This window comes from Ursus arctos, unplaced genomic scaffold (assembly GCF_023065955.2).
Source record: "Ursus arctos isolate Adak ecotype North America unplaced genomic scaffold, UrsArc2.0 scaffold_33, whole genome shotgun sequence".
NCBI lineage: Eukaryota > Metazoa > Chordata > Mammalia > Carnivora > Ursidae > Ursus > Ursus arctos.
Window position 1 is genome coordinate 7,172,644 of NW_026623019.1, and position 26,569 is coordinate 7,199,212.

At 39.3% G+C, this 26,569-nt stretch overlaps 1 protein-coding gene across 1 annotated transcript in view; it reads left to right on the forward strand.

Moving 5' to 3' along the window:
* Positions 1-26,569, forward strand: part of LOC113270235 (histone-arginine methyltransferase CARM1-like) — a 248,725-nt gene that overhangs the window by 83,352 nt on the left and 138,804 nt on the right. The window contains exon 2 of the mRNA XM_048218303.2: positions 4,123-4,248. Within this exon, the coding sequence (XP_048074260.2) occupies positions 4,123-4,248 (126 nt within the window). The remainder of the gene's footprint in view (positions 1-4,122; positions 4,249-26,569) is intronic.

Here is a 26,569-nt window from a genome sequence, read left to right on the forward strand (position 1 = left end):
TTTGAGAAGTTCTTTGTAGATCTTGGATACCAGTCTTTTATCTGTAGCATCATTTGCAAATATATTCCCCCATTCCGTGGGCTGCCTCTTAGTTTTTTTGACTGTTTCCTTGGCTGTGCAGAAGCTTTTTATCTTGAGGAAGTCCCACAAGTTCATTTTATCTTTTGTTTTTCTTGCCTTTGGAGATGTGTCATGAAAAAGGTTGCTTTGGCCGATGTCGTAGAGGTTGCTGCCTATGCTCTCCTCTAGGATTTTGATGGATTCCTGTCTCATATCGAGGTCTTTCGTCCATTTGGAGTTTATCTTTGTGTATGGTGTGAGAGAGTGGTCAAGTTTCATTCTTTTGCATGTAGCTGTCCAATTTTCCCAGCATCATTTATTGAAGAGACTCTCTTTTTTCCACTGGATGTTTTTTTCCTGCTTTATCAAAGATTAGTTGCCCAAAGAGCCGAGGGTCCATTTCTGGGTTCTCTATTCTGTTCCATTGGTCTATGTGTCTGTTTTTGTGCCAGTACCATGCTGTCTTTGTGATCACAGCGTTGTAGTACAGCTTGAAATCCGGCATTGTGATGCCCCCAGCTTTGTTTTTCCTTTTCAACAGTTCCTTGGCGATTCGGATGACCCCTACTTCTAATCAGTGTGATTGTATTTCACGGTCTTGGATTTGTATGTGTTCCCAACAGTTCTTGATTGTATGCCGTAATTTTTCTGATACAGATTCTTTAAATATAAAAAAGACACATTTCTCAGTTGATTAAATACTTTACCTTAAGATAGCTGCTCTTTAATACTGCTCCCATTAGTTAATAGAAGTCAACTAGGATGTTTGTTTTATGTACTAACATGGTCTAAGGATAGGAAAGGAAATCACTACACGTTATAAGATTAGCAAACAGAAAACATAAGAAAACCTTCACTTCTATGAATGATCTTAAAAATGAGAATAGAGATAATACTTGTATTGGATACATTTACTCCTAAATCAATATATTTGAATGAAAAACCACCAGCTAATACCTAATACATGAGAGAATTAAAAGAATGGTTATACCCACCAAGAATGAGATTATGGTAAAATACACTAGTGATGGTAGCATGTCTTTTATTGCATTGTTTGTATTTCCTGACTCTGAAAAATAAATAGTCTCACAGGATATTCAAACAAGGCAGAACCTTACAAAGGGAAAAGTAAAAATGATCCCAGGACTCCCCATGCAAAAGAAACAACTGATGACATCTTGGTGTGTCTCTTTTTCAACAGCTTTCTATGAAGATAAACACATTAAATTGCTACAATAACATTATACAGGCTGTTTTGCAACCTGAACATGGAGGCATTGTGTTCCATTTAACGAACTATGTACAAAGTGGTAGACTCAGCTTCTTCGCATTTTCTCGCAATAGTAAACAAGTCTAAGATGAACATCCTTGACGATACAGTCATCTACACTGGATAAAGTACGTCCTGGAGGAAACAATTATGAACAGAATGTCTGGCAAAGAATATGTAGACTTTACATTTGAATCCTATGGACAGAACACCTCCCAGAAATATAGAAATTTATATTCCCCATAGTTACTATTCACCGTTGTCTCATACCCTTTCCAGTATTTGATATTGTTAATATATATTTTTAAAATGTGTACACTAAGAGATAAAAATTTAGACCTCATCCTTTTATTACACATTTCTTTGAATATTACTGCAATTCATCATTCATATTCTTTTTGCTATTGGTATTTTTTCTAGTTTTCAATTACCTACTGATCCCTCTACTAACTTTTCTTTTTTTTTTTTTTTTTTTTTTTTTTTTAAAGATTTTATTTATTTATTCAACAGAGATAGAGACAGCCAGCGAGAGAGGGAACACAAGCAGGGGAGTGGGAGAGGAAGAAGCAGGCTCATAGCAGAGGAGCCTGATGTGGGGCTCGATCCCATAACGCCAGGATCACGCCCTGAGCCGAAGGCAGACGCCTAACCGCTGTGCCACCCAGGCGCCCCCCTCTACTAACTTTTCAATAAGGATGCTTGTTTCTTCTTATTTTTGAGAGTTAATTGTATCTTGGGGATATTCAGTCTTTGTTGGGCGTGCTAAAAATATTTCCCCAGCTTATCATTGCTTTTCAATTTTGTTTAAAGTATTTAAATTTTTTTTTTTTTTTTTTTTTTTTTGCCAAAGATAGAGTTAAAAAAAAATTAAGTAGTTGCCAGTACTTACTGGATTTTATGGCATGCTTAAAAAGACCTGCTCCACCCATATTTAAATAGAGGGTAGGAGAGGATGAAGAAAAGAAGATATATGGGCAGGCATTTTGCAATATCTGAAAGTAAGAAAAAACAGCAACTCACTTTATACCCTAATCAAATCGCACCTGAACAAACAAACAAATAACAGCAAAACAAAAAATTCTGACCATATCTGGTTTAGGAGAACTGAACCAGATAAATTTTGGAGCTTTTTATCTTTTCTGGGATGGCATGCAATCAATATACGGAGAAATGCTTTCACCAATTCAAAAACATATTTGTTAAGTACCGGGTACTGTGCTGGATTTTGATTTAGAGAAAAAAAGATAATGATTTTTAAAAAAGAAAGTAAAATCGCTCCTGCCTGCATAGAGTTCACAGTCTGCAAGGTACTGTAGAAGTCTAGCATCCATCCCTCATCCTGCTTCAAAACCATAACTAAACAATTGGTAAATGTGGAAAGTCCTGATTTCTTGGGGGGGCGACCCCATTTCTTGTGATTCAAAGAAAACATATTGTGTAACAGAGCCCCAAGCTCCCTTCTTCTGCAACTATTGGCGGCTGCCTCTCTGCAAGGAGACACTGATGCCTTTGAGACACTGACTGGGCTGTAATACTTAAACCTGTAATCATGCTTCATGCCAGGAAAATGTTTTCAAAACATCTGCACTATTTAACCAGCCAAGATGTTTTGTGAAAAATATTTGTGAAAGCTTCCATCAGGAAGTATTCATTCATTTGAAGTAATGAATGAAAATATTTGAAAATATTTGTTCATCTTAACTCTGTGTGTGTGTGTGTGTGTATGAATGTGCCACGTACTTGTGTAACAGTGGAATTTTATATATAACCATGTTTTAAAGTTAAAACACTTCCTGTATTTGATTTCATAAGGGAGAATGGAAGACTTTAAGGATGGGAACGAAGACCTACTTTATAATGAGGGAAATGACCATAGTCCCTTATCATTTTTAACAGGATTTTAGAAGTTATTTTACCTTTATTATTCATTCTTCACAAAAAGCTTGGGAAATAAGTGTTAATATTTTCATGTTGCATACTGAAATAATGTGGCTGAGTGTGATTAGGAGATTGAAGTCCCTAGGTTAGTAAATATCAGAGATGAAAACCAAACCCCAAGTTTATTCCTTTTGCCACCACACTACAGCTGCCCCGGTGCTCAAGGCCTGTTTAACTTGTAAAAGGGGGAATAGAGAGTTACTTCCCAATTACCTAGGTATGAACCCGATGAAAGCCTAGCCACTTACCACAGGTCCTGCTTGCAGAAACCAAGCTCTCTCTTTATTACACTTGCCTTGGACTCATGTGGTAAGAGCAACAATAGGCTTTGGAGTCAAATTTAATCTTGGGTTTTAATTCTGGTTCTACCACTTACTGGCTGTGCGTATTTGGACCTAAAGTCTCCGTCCTGTCTTCACCTAAAAACACTGGTATCGACAATACTTACACTGAAGATTGTGTGAGATCTCTGTCACATAGTAGGTGCTCAAGAATCACCCAGAGGGACATTACCTGGACCCTCCTGGGATGCCATCAAGCAATACTAAATGTTATGGGGAATACAAGGTTTATAGGGAGTGGAGGCCTGGACATAAAGGCAAGAGCCAGTAAGAGTTAGTTTTGAGCTCTGTGCTAACCCACCTGCAAAGAATTGCTGTAGGGCCATAGTTAAATTCCTCTTTTATCTCAGATCCTCATATTCCCTTACATTTCAGGAGGCATTATATTAAGAAGAAAGAAATGGGGAGCCTTGAAAAAAGTAGAGAAATGTAAGGATGGTGTTGCTGAACCTTTTTACAATGCTGAAAAATGGATTTTCCTAATCTTTTTTTTTTTTTTTTCACCCTTTATAGCTGATGGCGTCTGTGTCTTTAAATGCTTACTCAACAGAGACACTGAATGTTGCCGTGTGGGGAAGGAATCCATCTTGATTACTCTGGGATACAGCAGCGCTTTGTTGAAGTTTGAGTCTCCTGCGGGTAAGTTTTGTGCCTGTCCTGACACCTTCCTAGCCTTTCCTGGGGACAAGTTCCATCATTGGTTGACCTTGCTGTTACTGATTGGTTGGCTTTTGGCAGCGTGTTTCCTGATGTGAGCTGTCATGGATTGATAGAATGATTTGAAACTGGTGTTGGTGCTTCCTTGATCCCGTGGCTAGGGAATAACCAACCTTTTCCTAGACTATGAGAATGTTTTTATTCTTGACCGCCCCCTTTGGTCCTCCTTCATCCAGAGCTGCAGGAGAGACAACCAGGGATGGTCTTCGTCTTCATCACTGTTGTTGCTTCTCCTTGACAATGAGATTGTTTGCAGAAATGTGATTTTTCAATTTGAGTGTCATTCAGAATGATTCCATCTTGTTTTTTTACCTTTGAATCATCGGTTGATCATCTTTAGACTCTAGACAACAAATGTCAAGCAAGCAGGGAGGTAAACTAAGTATAACCGGAAGTGTTTTAAGGAAGGAAGAAAAGACACTCTGGAAGAGATCAAATCTGATAAGTTAAGAGTAACAATGCCTTGGGTCTGCTTTAGATGGTTGATGGTCATTTCTTTACCTTGAATATAAATTGATTCTTTGTACTTACAGTGTTAATACAGACAATGTAAAGTATTAGCAATGGTAAATTTTCTCCTCTGGTTAGCTAAAATATCTTAAGCTGTTTCATTATTGATAACTACTTGGGATAAAGAAATTAACCTAGTTTCTTGTTTTGAAATTCCACTCACACAGGCGTCAGCCAGAGTGAGGAATTTAACACGTGTCTGTCCATCTCTCTATCCTCTCTGTTCATCCATCAGTCCATCTTATGTGTATGCTGCATTTTGGAGTAAATTATAATAACCAACACATTTTGCCACCATGTACTTCCAGCTGCATATCATTAACTAGAATTCAAAATTTGTTTCTAATTTTTTTCTATTAAGGTTAAATTTACATACATTGAAATGAACAAATCTCAAGAACACCATCATTCCTAAAAGTTACCTCATGCCCTTTCCCCATCACTCCTTACTCCTGTCCTTCCAGGGTAGTCACTGCTCTGACTTTCTTCTAACCATAGATTAGATTTGCCTTTTCTAGAATGTCCTGTAAATGTGATCATTCAGTGTATATGCTCTTTAATAAGGTCACTGAGCATATTTTGAGACATCCATGTTGCTGCAAGTATTAGTAGTTTGTTCACTTTTATTACTAGGTACTAGTCACAGTTTGCTTGTCCATTCTCATTTTGGTGGATATTCAGACTGTCTCCAGGTCTTGCCTATCATGAGTAAAGTTGCTATAAATATTCTCACACCAGTCATTTTGCATACATATATTTTTTTCATTTCTTTTGGATCAATACCTGGGGGTTAAATTGCTAGGTCATGGAATAAGTGCATGCTTAGTTCTATAATAAACAGCCAGAATTTCTTCTAAAGCAGTTGTACCATTGTATACTCCCACCAATAATGGATGAGAGTTGTTCCACATCTTTGCCAGCATTTGGTCTTTCAGTCTCTTAAATTTTTTTTCCATTTTGTAAAAAAATGAATGAATTAATTAATTAAATAAAACTTTCTCCATTTTGGTAGATGTGTGGTTGAATCTCACTGTGGTTTTAATTTACATTTTCCTGATGCTTGATGATATTAAGCACTTTTTTCATGGGCTTATGAATTCAAATCATTTACTTCTTACTAATTGATTATCTATGGAGTTGTTGTTCTTTAGGTATCTGGGACACCAGGCACGTGTCAGACACATAATTCATGCACGTCATCTCCTGGCTTGGAGTTTACTTACTCATTTGCATAATGATGTCTTTCATTGAGAATAAGTTTTCAAATTTGGTGAAATCAAGTTTTTTATTTTTTTCCTTATTGCATTCTGTATCCTAAAGAAACTTTCCTACCCTCAGATAGTGAATGATTTCTCCTGTATTTGCTTCTAGAAGTTTAGCTTTAGCTTCTGTATTTTATTATTTTTTGCATTTATTATTTTCTAATCTCTCTTAATTACTTTTTATATGGTGTGAGGTATGGGGCCAAGGATTACTTTTAGACCATATCGATATCCATTTATTCTAGCACTGTGTGTTGGTAAGGCGTTTGCAAGTCAAATGACTGTGTACAGACTTCGTCTATTCTAGAACTCTCTATTCTGCTCCACTCATTATCCTTAGTATCACATTGTCTGGATTACCTTTAAAGTAACACTTGAAGTCTGATGCTTTAAGTCCTCTTTCGTTTTTGTCAAGATTGTTGTGTATATTCTTGCTCCTTTATATCCCCATATACATTTTATAATTAAATTATCAATCTGTACAAATGCCTGCCCCAGTTAAGATTGAGATTGATCAATTTGGTGAGAATTATCATTTTAACAATATTAAGTCTTTCGGTCACTGGCAAGCTGAAGACAGCTCATACTAAATCACAAGAGATGATTATTAAATTTTCAGAAATTTATAGCTTCATTTTGGCTAGGGTGGAAGAAATTAGTAAAGGCCCCTGTTGTTTCGTGGGGAAGGGGTTCATTGCTAAATGATTACCAGCATGTCATTACTTCAGTGCAGAAATATGTTATTTTTCTCCATTTATTTAGGTCTTTAATTTTTTCCCAGAAGGGGAACAATTTGTAGTTTTCAGCATTGAGGTCATACACAGCTTTGACAAATTTATCCCTAAATATTTTATGTTTTTGAATGTATTATAAATAAAATTTTGAAAACTCACAACTGTTTGCTGCTGGTATATGATAGATAGATAGATAGATAGATAGATAGATAGATAGATAGATAGATATTTTGAAATTTCCAGTATGATTAATATTTAGTATATATTAATACAATGTAGTGATTCAACAATTCTATACATTATTCAGTGCTCACCATGATAAGTGTGCTCTAAATCCCCTTCACCTGTTTCACTCATTCCCCCACCCACTTCCCCTCTGGTAATACTCAGTTTGTTCTCTATAGTTAAGAGTCTGTTTTTTGGTTGGTGTCTTTTTTCCTTTGGTCATGTGTTCTGTTTCTTAAATTTCATAAATGAGTGAAATCATATGGTATTTGTTTTGACCGACTTATTTCACTTAGCATTATACCGTCTAGATCGATCCATGTTCTTGCAAGTGGCAAGATTTCATTCTTTTTTATGGCTGAGTAATATTCCATTAGATAGATAGACTTATATATCTCACATTTTCACATTTTTCTATCCATTCATCTCTCAGTGGACACTTGGGTTGCTTCCATAATTTGGCTATTGTAAGTAATGCTGCAGTAAACGTAGGGGTGCACATATCTTTTGAAATTAGTGTTTTCATATTCTTTGGGTAAATATCCAGCAGCAAAATTAGTGGATCATCTGGTAATTCTATTTGTAATTTTTTGAGGAATGTCCCTACTGTTTTCCACAGTGGCTGCGCCAGTTTAGATTCCCATCAGTAGTATATGAGGGTTCCATTTTCTCCACATCCTTGCCAACACATGTTGTTTCTTGTGTTTTTTATTTTAGCCCTTCTGACAGATGTGGGGTGATACCTCTCTGTGGTTTTGATTTGCATTTCCCTGGTGATGAGTGATGTTGAGCATCTCTTCATGGGTCTGTTGGCCATCTGAATGTCTTCTTTGGAGAAATGTCTGTTTGTGTCTTGCCCACCTTTTATTTATTTTTTATTTTTTTAAATTTATTTTAATTTATTTAATTTTTTAAAGATTATTTATTTTTGAGAGGGAGGGGCGAGCATGCAAATTGGGGTGGGGAGGAACAGAGGGAGAAAATCTTCAAGCAGACTCTCTGCAGAGTGCATTGCCCAACGTGGGGCTCGATCTCATGACCCATGAGATCATGACCTGAAATGAAACAAAGAGTCAGAAACTTAATTGACTGAGCCACTCAGGCGCCCTTTGCCCACCTTTTAATTGGATTATTTTAGTTCTGTGTTGAGTTGTAGAAGTTCTTTATATATTTGGGTATTAAACTGTTATCGGACATGTCATTTGCAAATATCGTCTCCCATTCAGCAGGTTGTCGTTTAGCTATGTTGTTTCTTCTGCTGTGCAGAAGCTTTTTATTTTGATGTCCCATTAGTTTGTTTTTGCTTTTGTTTCCCTTGCCAAAGAGGACATATTTAGAAAAATGTTGCTACAGCTGATGTCAGAGAAATTACTGCCTATTCTCTCTTCTAGCAGTTTTATGGTTTTAGGTCTCTAATCCACTTTGAATTTATTTTTGTATATGGTGTAAGGAAGTGGTCCAGGTCCATCCTTTTGCATGTTGCTCTCCAGTTTTCCCAATACCACTTGTTGAAGAGACTGTCCTTTACCCATTGGATATTCTTCCTTGCTTTGGTTAAGATTAATTGACCATATAATTGTGAATTCATTTCTGTGTTTTCTATTCTGTTCTTGTGTCTATCTGTGTGTCTGTTTTTATGCCAGCACCATACTGTTTTGATCACTACAGCTTTGTAATATAACTTGAAGTCTGGAATTGTGATGCCTCCAGCTTTGCTTTTCATTTTTAAGGTTGCTTTGGCTATTCAGGGTCTTTTGTGGTTCCATACAAATTTTAGGATTATTTGTTCTAGGTCTGTGAAAAATGCTGCTGGTATTTTGATACGGATTGCATTCAATCTATAGATTGCTTTGGGTAGTATGGACTTTGTTTTGTTTTTAAAGATTTTATTTATTTGACAGAGAGACAGCCAGCGAGAGAGGGAACACAGGCAGGGGAAGTGGCAGAGGAAGAAGCAGGCTCCCAAGCAGAGCAGGGAGCCCGATGCAGAGCTCAATCCCAGGACTTTGGGATCACGCACTGAGCCGAAGCAGATGCCCAATGACTAGAGCCACCCAGGCGCCCCCAGTATGGACGTTTTAACAAATATTTTTTTATTCCAACCCATGAGCGTGGAGTATCTTTCCATTTGATGGTGTCATCTTCAATTTCTTTAATTTGTGTTTTAAAGTTTTCAGAGTACAGATCTTTCAGCTCCGTGGTTAAATTTATTCCTAGGTATTTTATTATTTTTGGTGCAATTGTAAATGGGATTGTTTTCTTAATTCCTCTTTTTGCTCCATTATTATTAGTGTACAGAAATGCATGGATTTCTGTATTATATTGATTTCATATCCTGCGGCCATACTGAATTCATGTATTGGTTCTAATAGGTTTTGAGGGAGTCTTTAGGATTTTCTGTGTATAGTATCATGGCATCTGCAAATAGTGAAGGTTTTACTTCCCAATTTGGATGCCTTTAATTTGTTTTTCTTGTCTGATCGCTGTAGCTAGGACTTCTAGTACTAAGTTGAAAAAAAGTGGTGAGAGTGGACATCCTTGTCTTGTTCCTGACCTTTGGGGATAAGCTCTCAATTTTCCCCACTAAGAACAATGTTACCTGTGGGTTTTTCATATATGACCTTTGTTCTGTTGAGGTAGGTGCCCTCTAAACCTACTTTGTTGATGGTTTTATCATGAATGTATGTTGTACTTTGTCAAAAGCTTTCTCTGCATCTATTGAAATGATCATTGGGGTAGATACCCAGTAGTGCAATTGCTGGGTCATAGGGTAGCTCTATTTTTAACTTTTTGAGGGACCTCCACACTGTTTTCCAAAGTGGCTGTACCAACTGGCATTCCTACTGACAGTGTTAAGAGGGTTTCCCTTTCTCGACATTCTCTCCAACATTTGTTGTTTCTTGCCTTGTTAATTTTTGCTGTTCTAACTGGTGTAAGGTGGTATCTCAGTGTGGTTTCGATTTGAATTTCCCTGATGGCTAATGATGTTGAACATTTTTTCATGTGTCTGTTAGCCATTCGTATGTCTTCTTTGGAGAAGTGTCTGTTCATGTCTTCTGCCCATTTTTTGATTTATTTGTTTTTTTAGGTGTTGAGATTGAGAAGTTCTTTATAGATTTTGGATACCAGCCCTTTATCTGTAGTGTCATTTGCAAATATCTTCTCCTATTCCATGGATTGCCTCTTTGTGTTGTTGACTGTTTCCTTTGCTGTGCAGAAGCTCTTTATCTTGATGAAGTCCCAAAAGTTCATTTTTGCTTTTGTTTCCCTTGCCTTTGGAGAAGTGTCAGGAAAGAGGTTGCTGTAGCCAATGTTAAAGAGGTTACTGTCTATGTTCTCCTCTAGGATTTTGATGGATTCCTATCTCACATTGAGGTCTTTCATCCATTTAGAGTTTATCTTTGTGTATGGTGTAAGAGAATGGTTGAGTTTCATTCTTCTGTATATTGCTGTCCAATTTTCTTAGCACCATTTATTGAAGAAACTGTCTTTTTTTCCATTGGATGTTTTTTTTTCTGCTTTGTCTAAGATTAATTGACCATAGAGTTGAGGGTCCATTTCTGGAGTCTCTATTTTGTTCCATTGATCTATGGTGTCTGTTTTTGTGCCAGTACCATGCTGTCTTGATGATCACAGCTTTGGAGTATAGCTTGAAATCAGGCAACATGATGCCCCCAGCTTTGTTTTTCTTTTTCAACATTTCCTTGACAATTCAGGGTCTTTTCTGGTTCCACACAAATTTTAGGATTGTTTGTTGCAGCACTTTGAAAAATGTCATTGGTGTTTTGATTGGGATGGCATTGAAAGTATAGATTACTCTGGGTAGCATAGACATTTTAACTGTGTTTCTACTTCCGATCCATGAGCGTGGAATGTTTTCCCATCTTTTTGTGTCATTTTCAATGTCTTTCATCTGTGTTCTGTAGTTTCTAGAGTATAGATCCTTTACCTCTTTGGTTAGGTTTATTCCAAGATATCTTATGGATTTTGGTGCAATTGTAAATGGAATCGATTCCCTAATTTCTCTTTCTTCAGTCTCATTGTTAATGTATAGAAATGCAACTGATGGGGTGCCTGGGTGGCTCAGTCGTTAAGCATCTGCCTTCGGCTCAGGGCATGATCCCGGAGTCCTGGGATTAAGCCCCGCATTGGGCTCCTCCGCGGGGAGCCTGCTTCTTCCTCTCCCACTCCCCCTGCTTGTGTTCCCTCTCTCACTGGCTGTCTCTCTCTCTGTCATATAAGTAAATAAAATCTTAAAAAAAAAAAATACAACTGATTTCTGTGCATTGATTTTGTTGCTGTATGAGTTCTAGTAATTTGGGGGTGGAGTCTTTTGGGTTTTCCACATAAAGTATCATGTCATCTGCAAAAAGAGAGATTGTGACTTCTCTGCCAATTTGAATACCTTTTATTTCTTTTTTTTTTTTTTTTTTTTTGTCTGATTGCTGTTGCTAGGACTTCTAGTACTGTGTTGAACAATAATGGTGAGAGTGGGCATCCTTGTCATGTTCCTAATCTTAAGGGAAAGGCTCTCAGCTTTACCCCATTGAGAATGATATTCACTGTGGGCTTTTCATAGATGGTTTTTACGAGATTGAGGAATGTACCCTCTATCCCTACACTCTGAAGGGTTTTAATCAGGAAAGGATGCTATATTTTGTCAAATGCTTTTTCTGCATCAATTGAGAGGACCATATGATTCTTGTCTCTTCTCTTATTGATGTGTTCTATCACACTGATTGATTTGCAAATGTTGAACCACCTTTGCATCCCAGGGATGAATCCCACCTGGTTGTGATGGCTGATCCTTTTAATGTACTGTTGGATCCTATTAGCTAGGAGCTTGTTGAGAATTTTGACATCCGTATTCATCAGGGATATCACAATAGCCAAACTGTGGATGGAGCTGAGATGCCCTTCAACAGATGAATGGATAAAGAAGATGTGGTCCATATATGCAAATGGAATATTACTCAGCCATCAGAAAGGATGATTACCCAACATTTGCATCAACATGGATAGAACCCGGAGGAGATTATGCTAAGTGAAATAAGTCAAGCAGAGAAAGACAATTATCATATGGTTTCACTTATTTGTGGAACTTAAGGAATAGCAGGGAGATCATTAAGAGAAGGAAAAGGAAAAGGAAGAGGGGAAAAACAGAGGGGGAGACAAACCATGAGAGAATATGGACTCCAGGAAACAAACTGAGGGTTTTGGTGGGGGGGAAATGGGCTAGCCCGGTGATGGGTATTAAGGAGGGCACATATTGCATGGAGCACTAGGTGTTATACGCAAACAACAGATCACGGAACACTACATCAAAAGCTAATGATGTACTGTATGGTGACTTAACATAACCTAATAATATAAAAAATAAAAATAAATGAAATGATCATATAGTTTTTATCCTTTTTCTTGTTGATGTGATGTATCATGTTGATTGATTTGCAAATATTGAACCACTCTTGCATCCCAGGAATAAATCCCACTTGATTGTGGTGAATGATTTTTTTAATGTATTGTTGGATTCAGTTTGTTAAAATTTTGTTGAGGATTTTTGCATCTGTGTTCATCAGAAATAGTGGGTCTTTTTAATGGTGTCTTTATCTCATTTTGGTACATGATAATGCTGGCCTCATAAAATGAATTGGAAGCTTTCCTTCCTCTTCTGTTTTTTGGAATACTTTGAGAAAAATAGGTATTTACTCTTTTTAAAAATTTTTTTATTATGTTATGTTAGTCACCATACAGTACATCAGTTTTTGACATACTGTTCGATGATTCATTGTTTGCATATAACACCCAGTTCACCATGCAGGATGTGCCCTCCTTAATACCCATCATCGACCTATCCCAATCCCCCACCCCCTCCCTTCTGAAGCCCTCAGTTTGTTTCCCAGAGTCCACAGTCTCTCATGGTTCACTCCCCCTTCTTTTTACCACACCCCCCCTTCATTCTTCCCTTCCTTCTCGTCTTCTTTAAATGTTTGGTGGAATTTACCTGTGAAGCTTTCTGGTCTTGGACTTTTTGTTTGGAGTTTTTTGATTACTGCTTTAATTTCATTGCTAGTGCTTGATCTGTTCAAATTTTCTATTTCTTCCAGATTGTTTTGAGAGGCTATATATTTCTTGGAATTTATCCACTTCTAGGTTGTCCAGTTTGTTAGCATATAATTTTTCATAATATTCTCTTACAATCCTTTGTATTTTTGTGGTGTTGGTTGTTATTTCTTGTCTTTCATTTCTGATTTGGTTTATTTGAGTCCCCTCTCTCTCTTTTTTTGATGCGTCTGACTAAAGGTTTAGCAACTTTGTTGATCTTTTGAAAGAACTAGCTCCTGGTTTCATTGATCTCTTCTTTTTTTTTTAAGTTTATATTTCATTTACCTCTGCTCTAATTTTATCATTACCTTCTTTCTACTAGTTTTGTTTGTTCTTTTCTAGCTCATTTAGGTGTAAGTTTAAATTATTTAATTGAGATTTTTCTTGTTTCTTGAGGTAGGCCTGTATTGCTATAAACTTTCCTCTTAGAATAGTTTTATTGAATCCCAAAGATTTTGGATAGCTCTGATTTCATTTTTCATTTGTCTCCATGTAATTTTTTTATTTCCTCTTTGATTTCTTTGTTGACCATTCACTGTTTACTAGCATGTTATTTAACCTCCATGTATGTGTGTTCATTCTAGATTTTTTTCTTGTGGTTGATTTCTAGTTTCATAGCATTGTGGTCAGAAAAGACGTATGGTATGACTTCAGTGTTTTTGAATTTGTTGAGACTTGTTTTGTGGTTTAATATGTGCTCTCTTCTGAAGAATATTCCATGTGCACTTGACAGAATGTGTATTTTGCTGTTTAGGGTGGATTGTTCTGAATATATCTGGTAAATCCATCTGGTCCAGTGTATCATTAAAAACCATTGTTTCCTTGTTGATTTTCTGTTTGGATGATGTATCCGTTGATGTAAGTGAGGTGTTAAGGTCCCTACTACTACTGCATTACTATCAGTTACTCTCTTTATGCCTGTTATTAGCTGCTTTACGTATTTGGGTTCCTACATGTTGCAAGCCTAAATATTTACAATTCTTACATCTTGTTGGATTATTCTGTTTATGATTATATAGTGTTTTACTTCATCTATTATTACAGCCTTTGTTTTAAAGTCTATTTTGTCTGATATAAGTATTGCTACCAAAACTTTCTTTTCACTTCCATCTGCATGATAAATTCTTTTCCATCCCTTCACTTTGAATCTGCATGTGTCTTTAGGTCTGAAATGAGTCTTTGTGGGCAGCATATAGATGGGTCTTGCTTTTTTATCCATTCAGTCACCCCATGTCTTTTGAATGGAGTGTTTAGTCCATTTATATTCAAAATAATTACTGATAGGTATGTACTTATTGCCCTTTGGTTACTTATTTTATTGTTGTTTTTGTATTTCTCTGTTCCTATCTTCTCTTGCTTCTCTTTTGGTTTGCTGGCTTTCTTTAGTGATATACTTGGATTCTTTTCTCTTTATGTTTTGCATATCACCGGTTTTTGAATTGTGGTTACCATTAGGTTTGTAAATGACATATTAGGCATATAGCAGTCTGTTAAGTTGATGGTTGCTTACCCATTCTAAAAGCACTAAATGTTTACTCCTCTTGCCCCCACATTTTAGGTATATGGTGTCATACTTTACATTCTTTTATTTTTTTGAGTCCCTTGACTGATTTTTATAGATACAATTAATTTTACTGATTTTATACTTCATATTCACTCCTGCTTATAGTCTTTCCTTTCCACTCCAGAGTCTCCTTTAACATTTGTTGTAAGGCTGTATTAGTGGTGAAGAATTCCTTTAACTTTTGTTTGGGAAGCTTTCCTCTCTCTATTCTAAATGATAGCCTTGCTGAATGGAGTAGGTTTTTTTTGTAGGTTGTAGGGTTTTTTTTCTTTCAGCACTTCAAATATACCATGCCACTCTCTTTTGGCCTGCAGAGTTTCTGCTCCAAAATCAGCTGATAGCCTTATTGGGTTTTGCTTGTATGTAAATGTTTGGTTTTCTCTTGATGCTTTTAAAATTCTCTTTATCAATACTTTTTGACGTATTAATTACTTTGTGTTTTGGTGTGGACCTCCTTGGGTTGATTTTGTTGGAGGCTATCTGTGGCTCCTGGATCTGGATTTCTGTTTCCTTCCCCAGATTAAGGAAGCTTTCAGATACTGTTTCTTCAGATACATCTTCTGCCCCCCGCCTTCTCTTTGTTCTCCTTCTGGGATCCCTGTAATGCAAATGTTACTACATTTGAAGAGTTCCCTTAATCTATTTTCATTTTTTTCTCTCTCCTCTTAAGCTTGATTGCTTTCCATTACTCTGTCCTCCAGATCACCAATCTGTTCTTCTTCCTGTAGTCTACTGTTTATTCCCTCTAGTGTATTTTTGATTGCTGGTATGGAGTTCTTCATCTCTGATTGGTTCCTTTTTATGTTTTTTATCTCTTTATTAAGGGTCTCATTGAGGTCCTCCGCTCTTTTTCTCAAGTACAGTGAGTATCTTTCTGACCATTTCTTTAAATTCTCTATCAGACATATTACTTATCTCTGTTTCATTTAGGTCTCTTGCCGTGATGTTTGTCCTTTTGTTTCATTTGGGACATATTCCTCTGTCACCTCATTTTGTCTAACTCTCTGTGTCTGTCTCCGATGTAAGGAAAGTCAGCCATGTCTCCTGCTCTTGAAAGTAGTTGCCTTATGAGGAAGAGGTCCTGTAGTGCCCTGCAGTGCAGTGTCCCCTGTTCACCAGAACCTAGCACTTCAGGGAGGTCTTGTATGTGTGTTGCATGTCCCCCCCTTTTGTGGCTGAGCCACTTTTTCCTTCATTCCAGTTATGGTCAGTGGCTTTCTTTGCCTATTGTGGGTGTGCCTGTGTTGTTAGTGAGCCAATGTGGGGCCGGCTTGGTCTTGAGCTGAGTCAGATCAAGGTGTTTGCCAGAGATGCAGTAGCACCGAACTTCAGGGGAGCTTTCCCTGTGTTGTACCCTGAGATGATTTCATTGGTACATGGGACCTGTAGTCAGACCAGGTGTCTGCCCCCAGCCCAGTGGTGGGGCCTGAGTTGGACTGGTGTATGTGGTTATCTTCCCCTCTCCCTGGGGCAGGAGTCAGTTTGGAGTGGTGCTAGCCCCTATTAGGGCTGCTTGCACACTGCCACATTTGTGGCACCACTTTGAATGGACTCCTACCGAGGGTATGATGGAAGGAGCAAATCTTCAGGAGAATGTGGAGGTGGGCATGTGTTTGCTGTGGGAGGAGGCTGAGTTGGAGGGAGCAGTTCCACAGGAGAATGCAGGGGTGTGGTGCATGGTGTTAGCAAGGTTTGCATGGGAGGACATCAGCAACCTCCCAGGAAAACTCCTGCTGAGACCAGGTTGGAGTGGTCAGAAGAAGCATGTGGGAGCAGGGGCATTGTTAGCAAGCTAGGTGGAGAGTATTCTCATTGTTGATTCCTGCATGTGTCCCTGTATCTAGGCTATGGGGCGGGGGAGGAAAATGACACCCATCAGCTCCTTTGTTCTTGGAGAAATCTCCCAAAGATCTCTGCCCTTTAAGCACAGGCCCTGAAATGAGCAAACAAATATCCCCCCTGTTTACCCCAGGTGTCTTGGAAACTGCTGCTTCTGTGCTGTATCTCAGCAGGGCTGTTTGTTGTGCTATCTCTTTAAGGACAGGGACTCAGTTTCCTATCACCCTCAGGTGCTCCCAGAGCTGAACCTACTGATTTATAAAGTTCCAGGTGTTAAGCCCCACTGATTGTAAGAACTTGAGAAGTTAAGCCCCTCTGGTTTTCAAAGCCAAGTGTTATGGAGATTCATACAGGTCTCATATGCCTAGGGTGCCTGGTGTGATAGTCTGTTTCTCTCCCCTCTCTGTGCCTGCAGTGTCCCTCTCTCCTGCAACAGTCCTGTGGGTCAGTGTGGTTCCTGACCATGTTTCCACCTTTTCTACCCTCTTCCATGTGGTCTCTTCTCTACATTTAGCTGTGGAGAGTCTGTTCTGCCAGTGTTCAAGTCATTTTCTGGGTTATTTACACTAATGTGGGTTTTATCTAGTTATATCCATGGGACAAGTTAAGCCCAGGATCATCCTACTCTACCATCTTACCCAGACGTCTCTGATTAATTTTTAATATAATGTTGGATAACACAACATTTTATATTCACTTTCTAGTTCTATTAGTTATAGTTCAGATTCCTTAGAATTTTTTCTTTAAATAATCTGTCATCTGCACACAGAGATAGCTTTACCCATTTCCTGATCTTTATGCCTTTTGTTTTTTCTTGAATGTTTGAAATTCTTATGACTTCAAGTACAGTGTTGAATGGACCTGGGAAAGCAGTTGCTTTTGACATTCTCCTAAATGTAGGGGAAAGTCCAGTTGTCACCATTAAGTATAATGTTTGTGGTATATCTTTTGTGGCTGCCATTTATCATACTGGGGCAGTTTATTTCTTGCTGGAAGTTTTTATCATAATTAGGCATTAGATTTTGTCAAATATTTTTCTGGATCTATTGAGATGATCACATTCTATAAATTTAGTGAATTATCTAGAATGAAATGGTTAATATAGAATTGTTATTATTTCTTCATCAAATATTTGATAGAATTCACCTGTGAAGTCCCTGGGGCTTAAGGTTTTATTAATGGAAATCAAATTTATGTAATAGATATAGGACTCTTCAGATTTTCTTCTTGTGTCAGTTTGACGTTTTGTATTCTTTCTTGGAATTGTTCCATTTCATCTAAGATGTCAGATTTACTGGAAAACTTCTTCATAGTTTACATGTTATCCTTTAATTTATAATATCTATATAATTTCTCCTGTTTTTTCCTAATATTGATTATTAATGTATTTTTTTTAATCAGCTTAGCTAAAGGTTTATCAGTTTTATCAGTCTTTCCAACAAATCAGCTTTGGGTTGCATTATTTTCTCTATTGTTTACTTATTTTCTATTTCATTGATTTCTGTTCTTTATAATTTTCTTTCTTCTTCATGCTTTGAGTTTACTTTGCCTTTTTGTTTTAACTTCTTATAGTGAAACTTGAAGTCAATAATTTTACTTTTTTATTCTTTTCTAATATAATTTCTTAAAGGCATTATTAATCTTTCACTAATTATAACTTTATTTATATAACCAAACTTTGATGTGTTGCATCTTCATTATCATTCAGTTCAATTACATTATAATTTTTCTTCTGATTACTTCTTTGGTCCCTGAGATATTGAGAAGTATTTTAATTTTCATGTACGTGGGAATTTTGTAGATCTCTCTCTGTCATTGAAGCTGGACATTCTAAATCTTGTGCTCTTGAGCGTCTGGGTTCCATTGCCTTCCTTTAAGGAGTATTGAGGTTTGTTCAGACAGGTGGATTAGCTAATTTTAGGTCAGCTTGATTCTTCTGAGACTTGTTTTTTAGCTTTGCCCTGGCTGGCATAGGGAAGTCTTTACTCTAGGTCTAGTTTAGACATGTTACTAAGGTGTGTCCAATCCTTGGTTTTTACTGTAAGATCTCAGGTATTCAGCAAGGTCTCTCCACTCTGGCTGAACTATAAACCCTCCTCACCCTGTATTATCTCTGGGAATTGTTCAGCTTAGAGCTCTCTCATAGTTACTTTTTCACATTGTGGTTTTGACCGTCTTGTGGAAATCTACCCTCCAAGTGTTTTACTTAGGATTTGTTCAGCTAGAAACTCAAGGGGAGCCCTATGCAAAAATTTTTTTAGTTCTTTCTTCATATAAGAAGAGCTTTCTCTCAAGTAATCTGCCTTAGAAATTCCAGCAGCTTGTCTTCTTGCATGCCAATCTCTGTATCTTCAACTCAGCAAGACTACTCTGTTCTATTTTGCTTTCCATACCATGTGCTGCAGTGTGGATAGTGTCTCTCGACAGAAAACAAGGCTAATTGTAGCAGTGTCCTCATTCGTTTCCCTTCTTTCAGGGATCACAGTTTTGCATAGCCTGTTTGTTCTGCAGTGTCTGACAACACTGTTTCAGCTATTTTCCCAGTTTTCTTGTTTCAGTGGAAGGGAAAGTATGGTACCAGTTAATCTGTCATGATTATGAGTAGGAATGCTCCCTATTTCTTTCAAAAGAAGGCAATTCACATACTCAGAACACTTCACATTTCTTGGGCAGTAGTATTGGGTATTCATGAAAAGCCAGAAGCAATCAACATTTTCATTACTTTGGTATACATTCTAGCTCATTCATACAGTTGTTGTACAACCCATAAATCAGAGCCTTCTGTTCTGCAAGTCAAGCAAAACAAGTTTCAACTCATAAAATATTTGTAAATATTTCCTTCCTTTCTTTTTTTTAAAGATTTTATTTATTTATTTGACACACACACACAGAGAAAGAGAGTGCACAAACGGGGGAGCAGCAGAGGTAGAGGGAGAGGGAGGAGGAGGCTACTGGCTGAGCAGGAAGCCCGACATGGGGCTCAATCCCAGGACCCTGAGATCATGATCTGAGCTGAAAGCAGATGCTTAACTGACTGAGCCACGCAGGTGCCCCCATTTCCTTCCTTTCAATGGTAATCTGTTTTCTTGACTTTGATACTCATATAATGTATGCAAATGACATATTTCCATGATATTCGTGTATCTTCCTGTGGTCTTCAAGGGTACTTCCAAAAGATTGGCCACAGACACAAAGAGTTACAATTACAGACCATATTACAAAGCCATCTGTTTCTGCCAAGAATGGTGAAGGGTGAGATTTTATCTGACTTGCAAGCTAACAAGTTAGTTTGCCACTGTTTGATGAGTGCTAACAGAAGACACAAGACTCTTGGCTCAGAAGTAAAGACTTTATGACTCAGAGAAAGAGCAGTAGTCAGAGTGTCAGCATACTGTTGGTTCTCTGAACCCCACTAGCCACAGGCAGATGCAGAGGATCAGATGGGTGTCTGCACATGCAGTGGTATGCATTACAGGAAAGGAATACTAAGCTCGGAGAACCCACTATTTTATAACAGGCGGTAAGCAAGCTAGCTCTTCATTCCAGAGGAAGATACTGCTTCATACGTCAAGGTTGTTTGGTGCATACACAGCCCTGAGAAATAGCCCAGGCAGAGAGTAGTCAGTGCCTTGCATGCTTGACATACCCAGTAACACAGGTATGAGTCCCAGCAAGAGACCCATGGAGGAATATCTCCCAACACCTTTTCTCTGTAAGAAGGAAGGGAGATTTTCTCAGTTATAAACACCCAGAGAATGACTGTACAGGAAATTTCATTCACAGGTCACATTAAATTCTACACATGCATATGTGAACAACCTTTGCAGGAAAAGCAGGCACAGACAAGGCCATTTAGAATGTCTTGCTCTATGGTCAATTAATCTTTGACAAAGCAGGAAAAAATATCCAATGGAAAAAAGACAGTCTCTTCAGTAAATGGTGCTGAGAAAATTGGACAGCTATATACAGAAGAATGAAACTCAACCATTCTCTTACACCATACCCAAAGATAAACTCTCCATCAAAATCCTAGAGGAGAACATAGACAGTAACCTCTTTAACGTTGGCCACAGCAACCTCTTTCCTGACACGTCTCCAAAGGCAAGGGAAACAAAAGCAAAAATGAACTTTTGGGACTTCATCAAGATAAAGAGCTTCTGCACAGCAAAGGAAACAGTCAACAACACAAAGAGGCAACTCACGGAATGGGAGAAGATATTTGCAAATGACACTACAGATAAAAGGCTGGTATCCAAGATCTATAAAGAACTTCTCAAACTCAGCACCTGGAGAACAAATAATCCAGTCAAAAAATGGGCAGAAGACATGAACAGACACTTCTCCAAAGAAGACATACGAATGGCTAACAGACACATGAAAAAATGTTCAACATCATTAGCCATCAGGGAAATTCAAATCAAAACCACATTGAGATACCACCTTACACCAGTTAGAATGGCAAAAATTAACAAGGCAGAAAACAACAAATGTTGGAGAGGATGTGGAGAAAGAAGAACTCTCTTACACTATTGGTGGGAATGCAAGTTGGTACAGCCACTTTGGGAAACAGTATGGAGGTTCCTCAAAAAGTTAAAAGTAGAGCTACCCTATGACCCGGAAATTGCCGTACTGGGTATTTACCCCAAGGATACAGATGTAGTGAAAAGAAGAGGCACATGCATCCCAACGTTCATAGCAGCAATGTCCACAATAGCCAAGTTGTGGAAGGAGCCGAGATGCCCTTCAGTAGATGAATGCATTAAGATGTGGTCTGTACATACAATGGACTATTAGCCATCAGAGAGGATGTTTACCCAACATTTGCATTGACATGGATGCAACTGGAGGGCATTATGCTAAGTGAAATAAGTTAAGCAGATCAAGACAGTTATCATATGGTTTCACTTATATGTGGAACAAAAGAAATAGCATGGAGGACATTAGGAGAAGGAAGGGAAAAATGAAGGGGGGAATCAGAGGGGTAGACGAACCATGAAAGACTAAACTGAGGGTTTCAGAGGAGAAGGGGATCAGGGGATGGGCTAGCCTGGTGATGGGTATTAAGGAGGGCATGTATTGCAATGAGCACTGGGTGTTATACCCAAACAATGAATCATGGAACATTACATCAAAAACTAACGAAGTACTGTATGGTGACTAATGTAACATAATTAAAGAAAAGTAGAGTGTCTTCTACAGCGAAAAGAAAACATCAGTAGGCAGGATGTTCCACTGGGCAACTCTCTTACTTCAATCGAGACAGGCCCCTGGTCTCAGTGAACTATACACCTTGGGGCTTCAGTCATTCAAGATGTCCCTGAAAGTGTAGACCGACAACACCGAATGAAGATAAGCACCAGCCTCTCAGTACTTTTCGTTTGTTAGAGGAGACCAGGCATCCATTAGATAGAATTAATTCACATAGGCTTGAGGCAGAAATAAAACCAGATAGCCAGATAGCAGTAAACCAAAAATAATTTAGAAGCCGACTCAGTAAGTACAAAATCACCACCTTAGCACAGTTAGACTCGCCCTGGAAGCCACGCAACACAGGCCTGGACCCGCAAGTCTCATAAATTGCCCTTCTCAGGCAATGCAGCTTAGAACCTCTGCTGCTTAAGTCTGTGTGGGCATCTTAGTGAGACCTCCATGTTAAAAGTCAAACAAGAAAGTCAAACTTAATAAACATTTTGCGTACTGAGTGGAGTTTTATCTGTGATAGTAAAACATAGATGGGGGAGTCCTGCTTTCCCAACAGTAGGCTCCCAGATAAAGAGAGACGGTGATATTTGTAGGTCAAACCACAGATCGGATTACATGAGTCAGGTGTTTTTTATTTTTGTTTTTATTTATTTTTTTTTTTTTGGACATAGCTTTTAGAAACTGTTTATATCCTATCAACCTTATTTCCATTTTTTGGCTGAGCAGCTTAATACCATTCAGTGGTCATTGCCGCCATTCAGTGGCCTGAGCAGTGGGCACTGTGGCTCAGTCCTCCATGGCAGGCCAAGCGAGCGCACCTGTGCCATCAGACTAGCCTGTCACCTCGGGTTGCGTGACAGTAAACTTGGGACCTGGAGCAGTCCTTTATCTGTGAAATCCCTGCTCGGTCGCACCTTTTCAGCAGCAACCTACTGTTCGTTTTCCATCCCTTCAGGATCTCCATAGAATTGCAGACCAAGTATGGCCTTGCCTGGGTGTTCACAGGAGGCGGTCCCACGCATGAGCACGATGTCCCAGGCCAACCACCACCACATGACTGACGCCCATTCAGTGAGCTCCCTAGTTGTTGCACGGGGTGGCAGTGTCCACACAGTACAGAGAAGAGTCTGTGTCACCCAGAGTGACATAGGAGGCAGGTTGGCATAAGATGTCACTGAGGGAGGCTGGTTGTCAGCTTTGAGATCAATAACCAGCAGAAGACAGCACTCCTGGCAGGCTCCTTGGATCTGTTTCGTGAAGATTCCAGGAGTCACGTGCCCAACGATGGGCATGGCTCCAGTGGCAGCAGCAGCAAACCAGAGCACAGATCCCTGGCCAGTATTTCTAGAGGTTACGACACTGTCATCTGCTGTGGTTTGGGTGGTAACAATGGCACGAGCTGCAAGCAGGAGCTTCTCCCAGGCTCTCTTCGGATTTATGATGTCAGTGCCACCGCTTTTCCTTTTGTAGATGTCCTGTTCCATTGGAAGTCAAGGTTGGTGCCACATATGTGGGTGCTTGCTGCAAGGGGTTTGAGGACATCCTCTTCCACTTGCAGGACATCAGGGGCTCTGGACATGGTGGACGTTTCCCTCTAAGTTACAGTGGGAACCCAGAACTACAGTGTATGATCCCATCTGGGTAGTGCAGAAAAGCTGTCAGTTTTAATAAAGACAAGTCATTCCTGTCTTTGATAATGAACATCAGGATGTGGCTGGCTTATCTCCGATTGGGGATACTTTAGAATGTTTTTTCTATTTCATGGCTTTCAGGAATGCAGGCCTATAACAAATAGAAAATTCTTCTGGCCTACATAATGGGGCATAACTAGGCTAAGGGTAAAATGTCCTCTTTACTTTCTATACTATAAACATTTGACTTATCATCTCACATAAGACACCATCCACTTGAGGGCGGATTTAACCAGATCGTCTTACTGATGAGAAAACTGAGATTTAGAGAAGAAAATCACTTTCTTTAGGTACTATGACTAATGACTATCTGACCAAGGGTTCGAATCCAGAGCTCCTGACTCCAAGGCCCACATCCTCTTTCTGCACCACCCGATGAGTCGTGTGTAGTTTTAAGAAAGAAAGAAAGAAGCCAGTGAACGAAAAAAGAGCAGTCGTGCCACGGGAAAATTACATGGAAAGCCTTTCTTCCAGGGTCTTCACACTTCGAACAGTCAGTGCTCAAGGAAACCATGCTCATAAACCCCGCGTGGAAGGTGCATTTCTACGAGATCCATGTTTCATGCATGGTACTGTTCAGAGTTGGTACCAAAAGTCGGTGTAGGCCTGGGAACTTGATGTTTTAGGAACTCTCAGAATTGAGGCTGCCTTCAGTTTCTGGACAAAAACATTTAAGTCTTTACATTGCAGTGGAAATTTTGAGATTCCAATAGAAAAAAGTCCCAAGAAATTGGGTTGCAGCTTACTCCCTATTATCCCCAGTGACCACATATTTTCCATGTACCACCTGTACTGCTTCCAGCTCCTTCCTAAAGGACAGAAGCTTAAGTAGCTTGTATGGTCATGAGGCCCAGAAGCAAGCTGGCTCGCTCAATGTTGGGGGCCAACGACGGGAGTCTATTCCCCTGATCCTACACCAAGGCCTCTGTGCCTATTTTCTGGTGACTAATCTGACAGGGGCGGGGAGAGTCAGCTGAACATTTTCATTACATTCTCTGAGACAGGGATTTGGGGCTCAGTAATGAAATCCAGATTCAATTTGCTTTTGCCTGATTTAGAATACAAACGAGCCAGGTTCTCCTTAATCCGTTCACACCAGTCAAAAAAGCAAGAGGGAACATTTCTAAATAAGAAGCCCGTAAGTGGGGCTAATTCTGATATGAGTTTTTCATCGGTTCGGTGCGTCACTTATATTTCAGGAATGAGCACGAGGGCCTTGGCCTACCACATTTAGAACACTGGCTATAGTCTGTTAGTCTCCTTGGTTCTACAAGAGGAAATCTAATTGCTGTCAGGAGCTTCAGACCTGACTTGAGAATTTTCCCAAGAATGCCTCACGAACACCTTCCATCCTGTGGTTTATGCGTCCCTTGACTGCGCTCAGTGAATCCCTGTACCAAACGGATTGCACATGCAGCTGTTTACAGATGGGTGGTCCTCCTTGGTTTAATCTCATAATAGTTTTCACAATCAGTGAAAGTCCCAGGGGAATGGGTTGCCTGTCTGATTTTCCCGGCCCTGGAAACTGAACAGTCGAGTCCTCGTGCTGGGTCTGTCAGTGCAGGCTGTGGAGCAAAAGCCCGGAGTCCGCAGCTGCAAGTGAGGGACAAGCTGGCTGTGACTCACAGGGTCCCAGATGGCCCAGATCCCAGGTGGCGGTGGCATCGTGATTGTCATTTGTCAGCCGGGGTGTTGACAGTAAACTGTCTGCTGGTGTCACTGCCCATCAGACACAATTGCTGGATTTCTGAGATGTGCTCTGCTTCTCTGGAGTGAGAGGATGTGGCATTTGAAATGGAAGCCTGCTATTTTATATTTAGAAGTGAGTGAACAGCTGCCAATTATCTGTAACTTGGGTAAGAAAGAAAATCCAACTTTATTGCGGAGTTGACCTGTATTGATAATTAGCTGGCACCTGTGGGAAAGAAATGATCAAATATTCAAATATGCCTGTGCGAGGAATAGTCCCCCCCTTCTCCTTTCGTTCTTCGGAATTGTGACTGCGTGATCTCGGAGCCTGGTTTTGTCACATGTCAAATAATCTACCAGTAATCTCAAAGACCACTGTGAAATCCAGTACATTTAAATTCATTGCATTTTAGAAGCAGTGGAGATATTTAATGACAGATGTCAACAGAGAAAAAAATTTTAATTAAACGGACTTAAGGTAATATCTGTGAAGCAGTGACTATATTTGCACTAGATGTGTGCGAGGTGACTCCCCGTTCCTTCATGTATTCATTTGGCAAATATTTATTGAGAGTCTCTTCGGTGCCAAGCACTTATTTATGTGCTCAAGATACAGTGCCGAATAAATAGAAGTCCCTACAATTAAATGGCTGACATTTGAAGAGAAGGACACAGACAATAAATAAATGAACAGTTACAGTGAAGTTGTGTGTGGCAAGGGCTGAAAAGAAAAATCAGGGGCAGAGGCAGAGAAGGAGTGCGGACTGAGTGTGTGTACTGTCTGTATTTTGTAATATGGGGGGGAAGCCTCACGGATAAGTGACATTTGAGTAGAGGTCTGCGGGGCAGGAGGGGAGGAGCCCTGTGCGGGTCCGGGCCAAGGGGGGTCAGGACCAGGGAACAGAACCACACAGACCCCGAGGCAGGGTGTGTCTGAAGAATGGCGCTAAAAACAGGGGTCTTGATGAGATCAGGGACAAGAAGAGTGGCAAGATCAGAGAACAGAAGCCAGATCAGATGAGATGTTGGGGGCATGGGGTGGATGCATCCTGGTCTCATCCCAGGGGAGAGCGAAAGGATCCAAGGTCTCGAAGCAGGTGCTGGTTATTTTTAGGTGCCTGTTAGAGGGATGGATCTGTACTTTCTCTTGTTGTAATTCTCACAACAGCCCTGTGAGTTTGGTATATTATTACCATTTTTTTTTCCATTTTTAAACAAAGACACGGAGGCTCAGAGATAGGAAGGAAATTGTCCAAGTGACAAAAAGAAGACGCAAGACTCGTGTTCTTGCAACAGCTTCCGAGCTTCCCTCTGATTCTTCACTGGTTGACATTGAATCTAGAAAACTTACATCTTGAATTGGGATGCTAACACAAACATGGGAAAGCCAACCTGTATCAATGTGTCACTAACTGGGAAAAA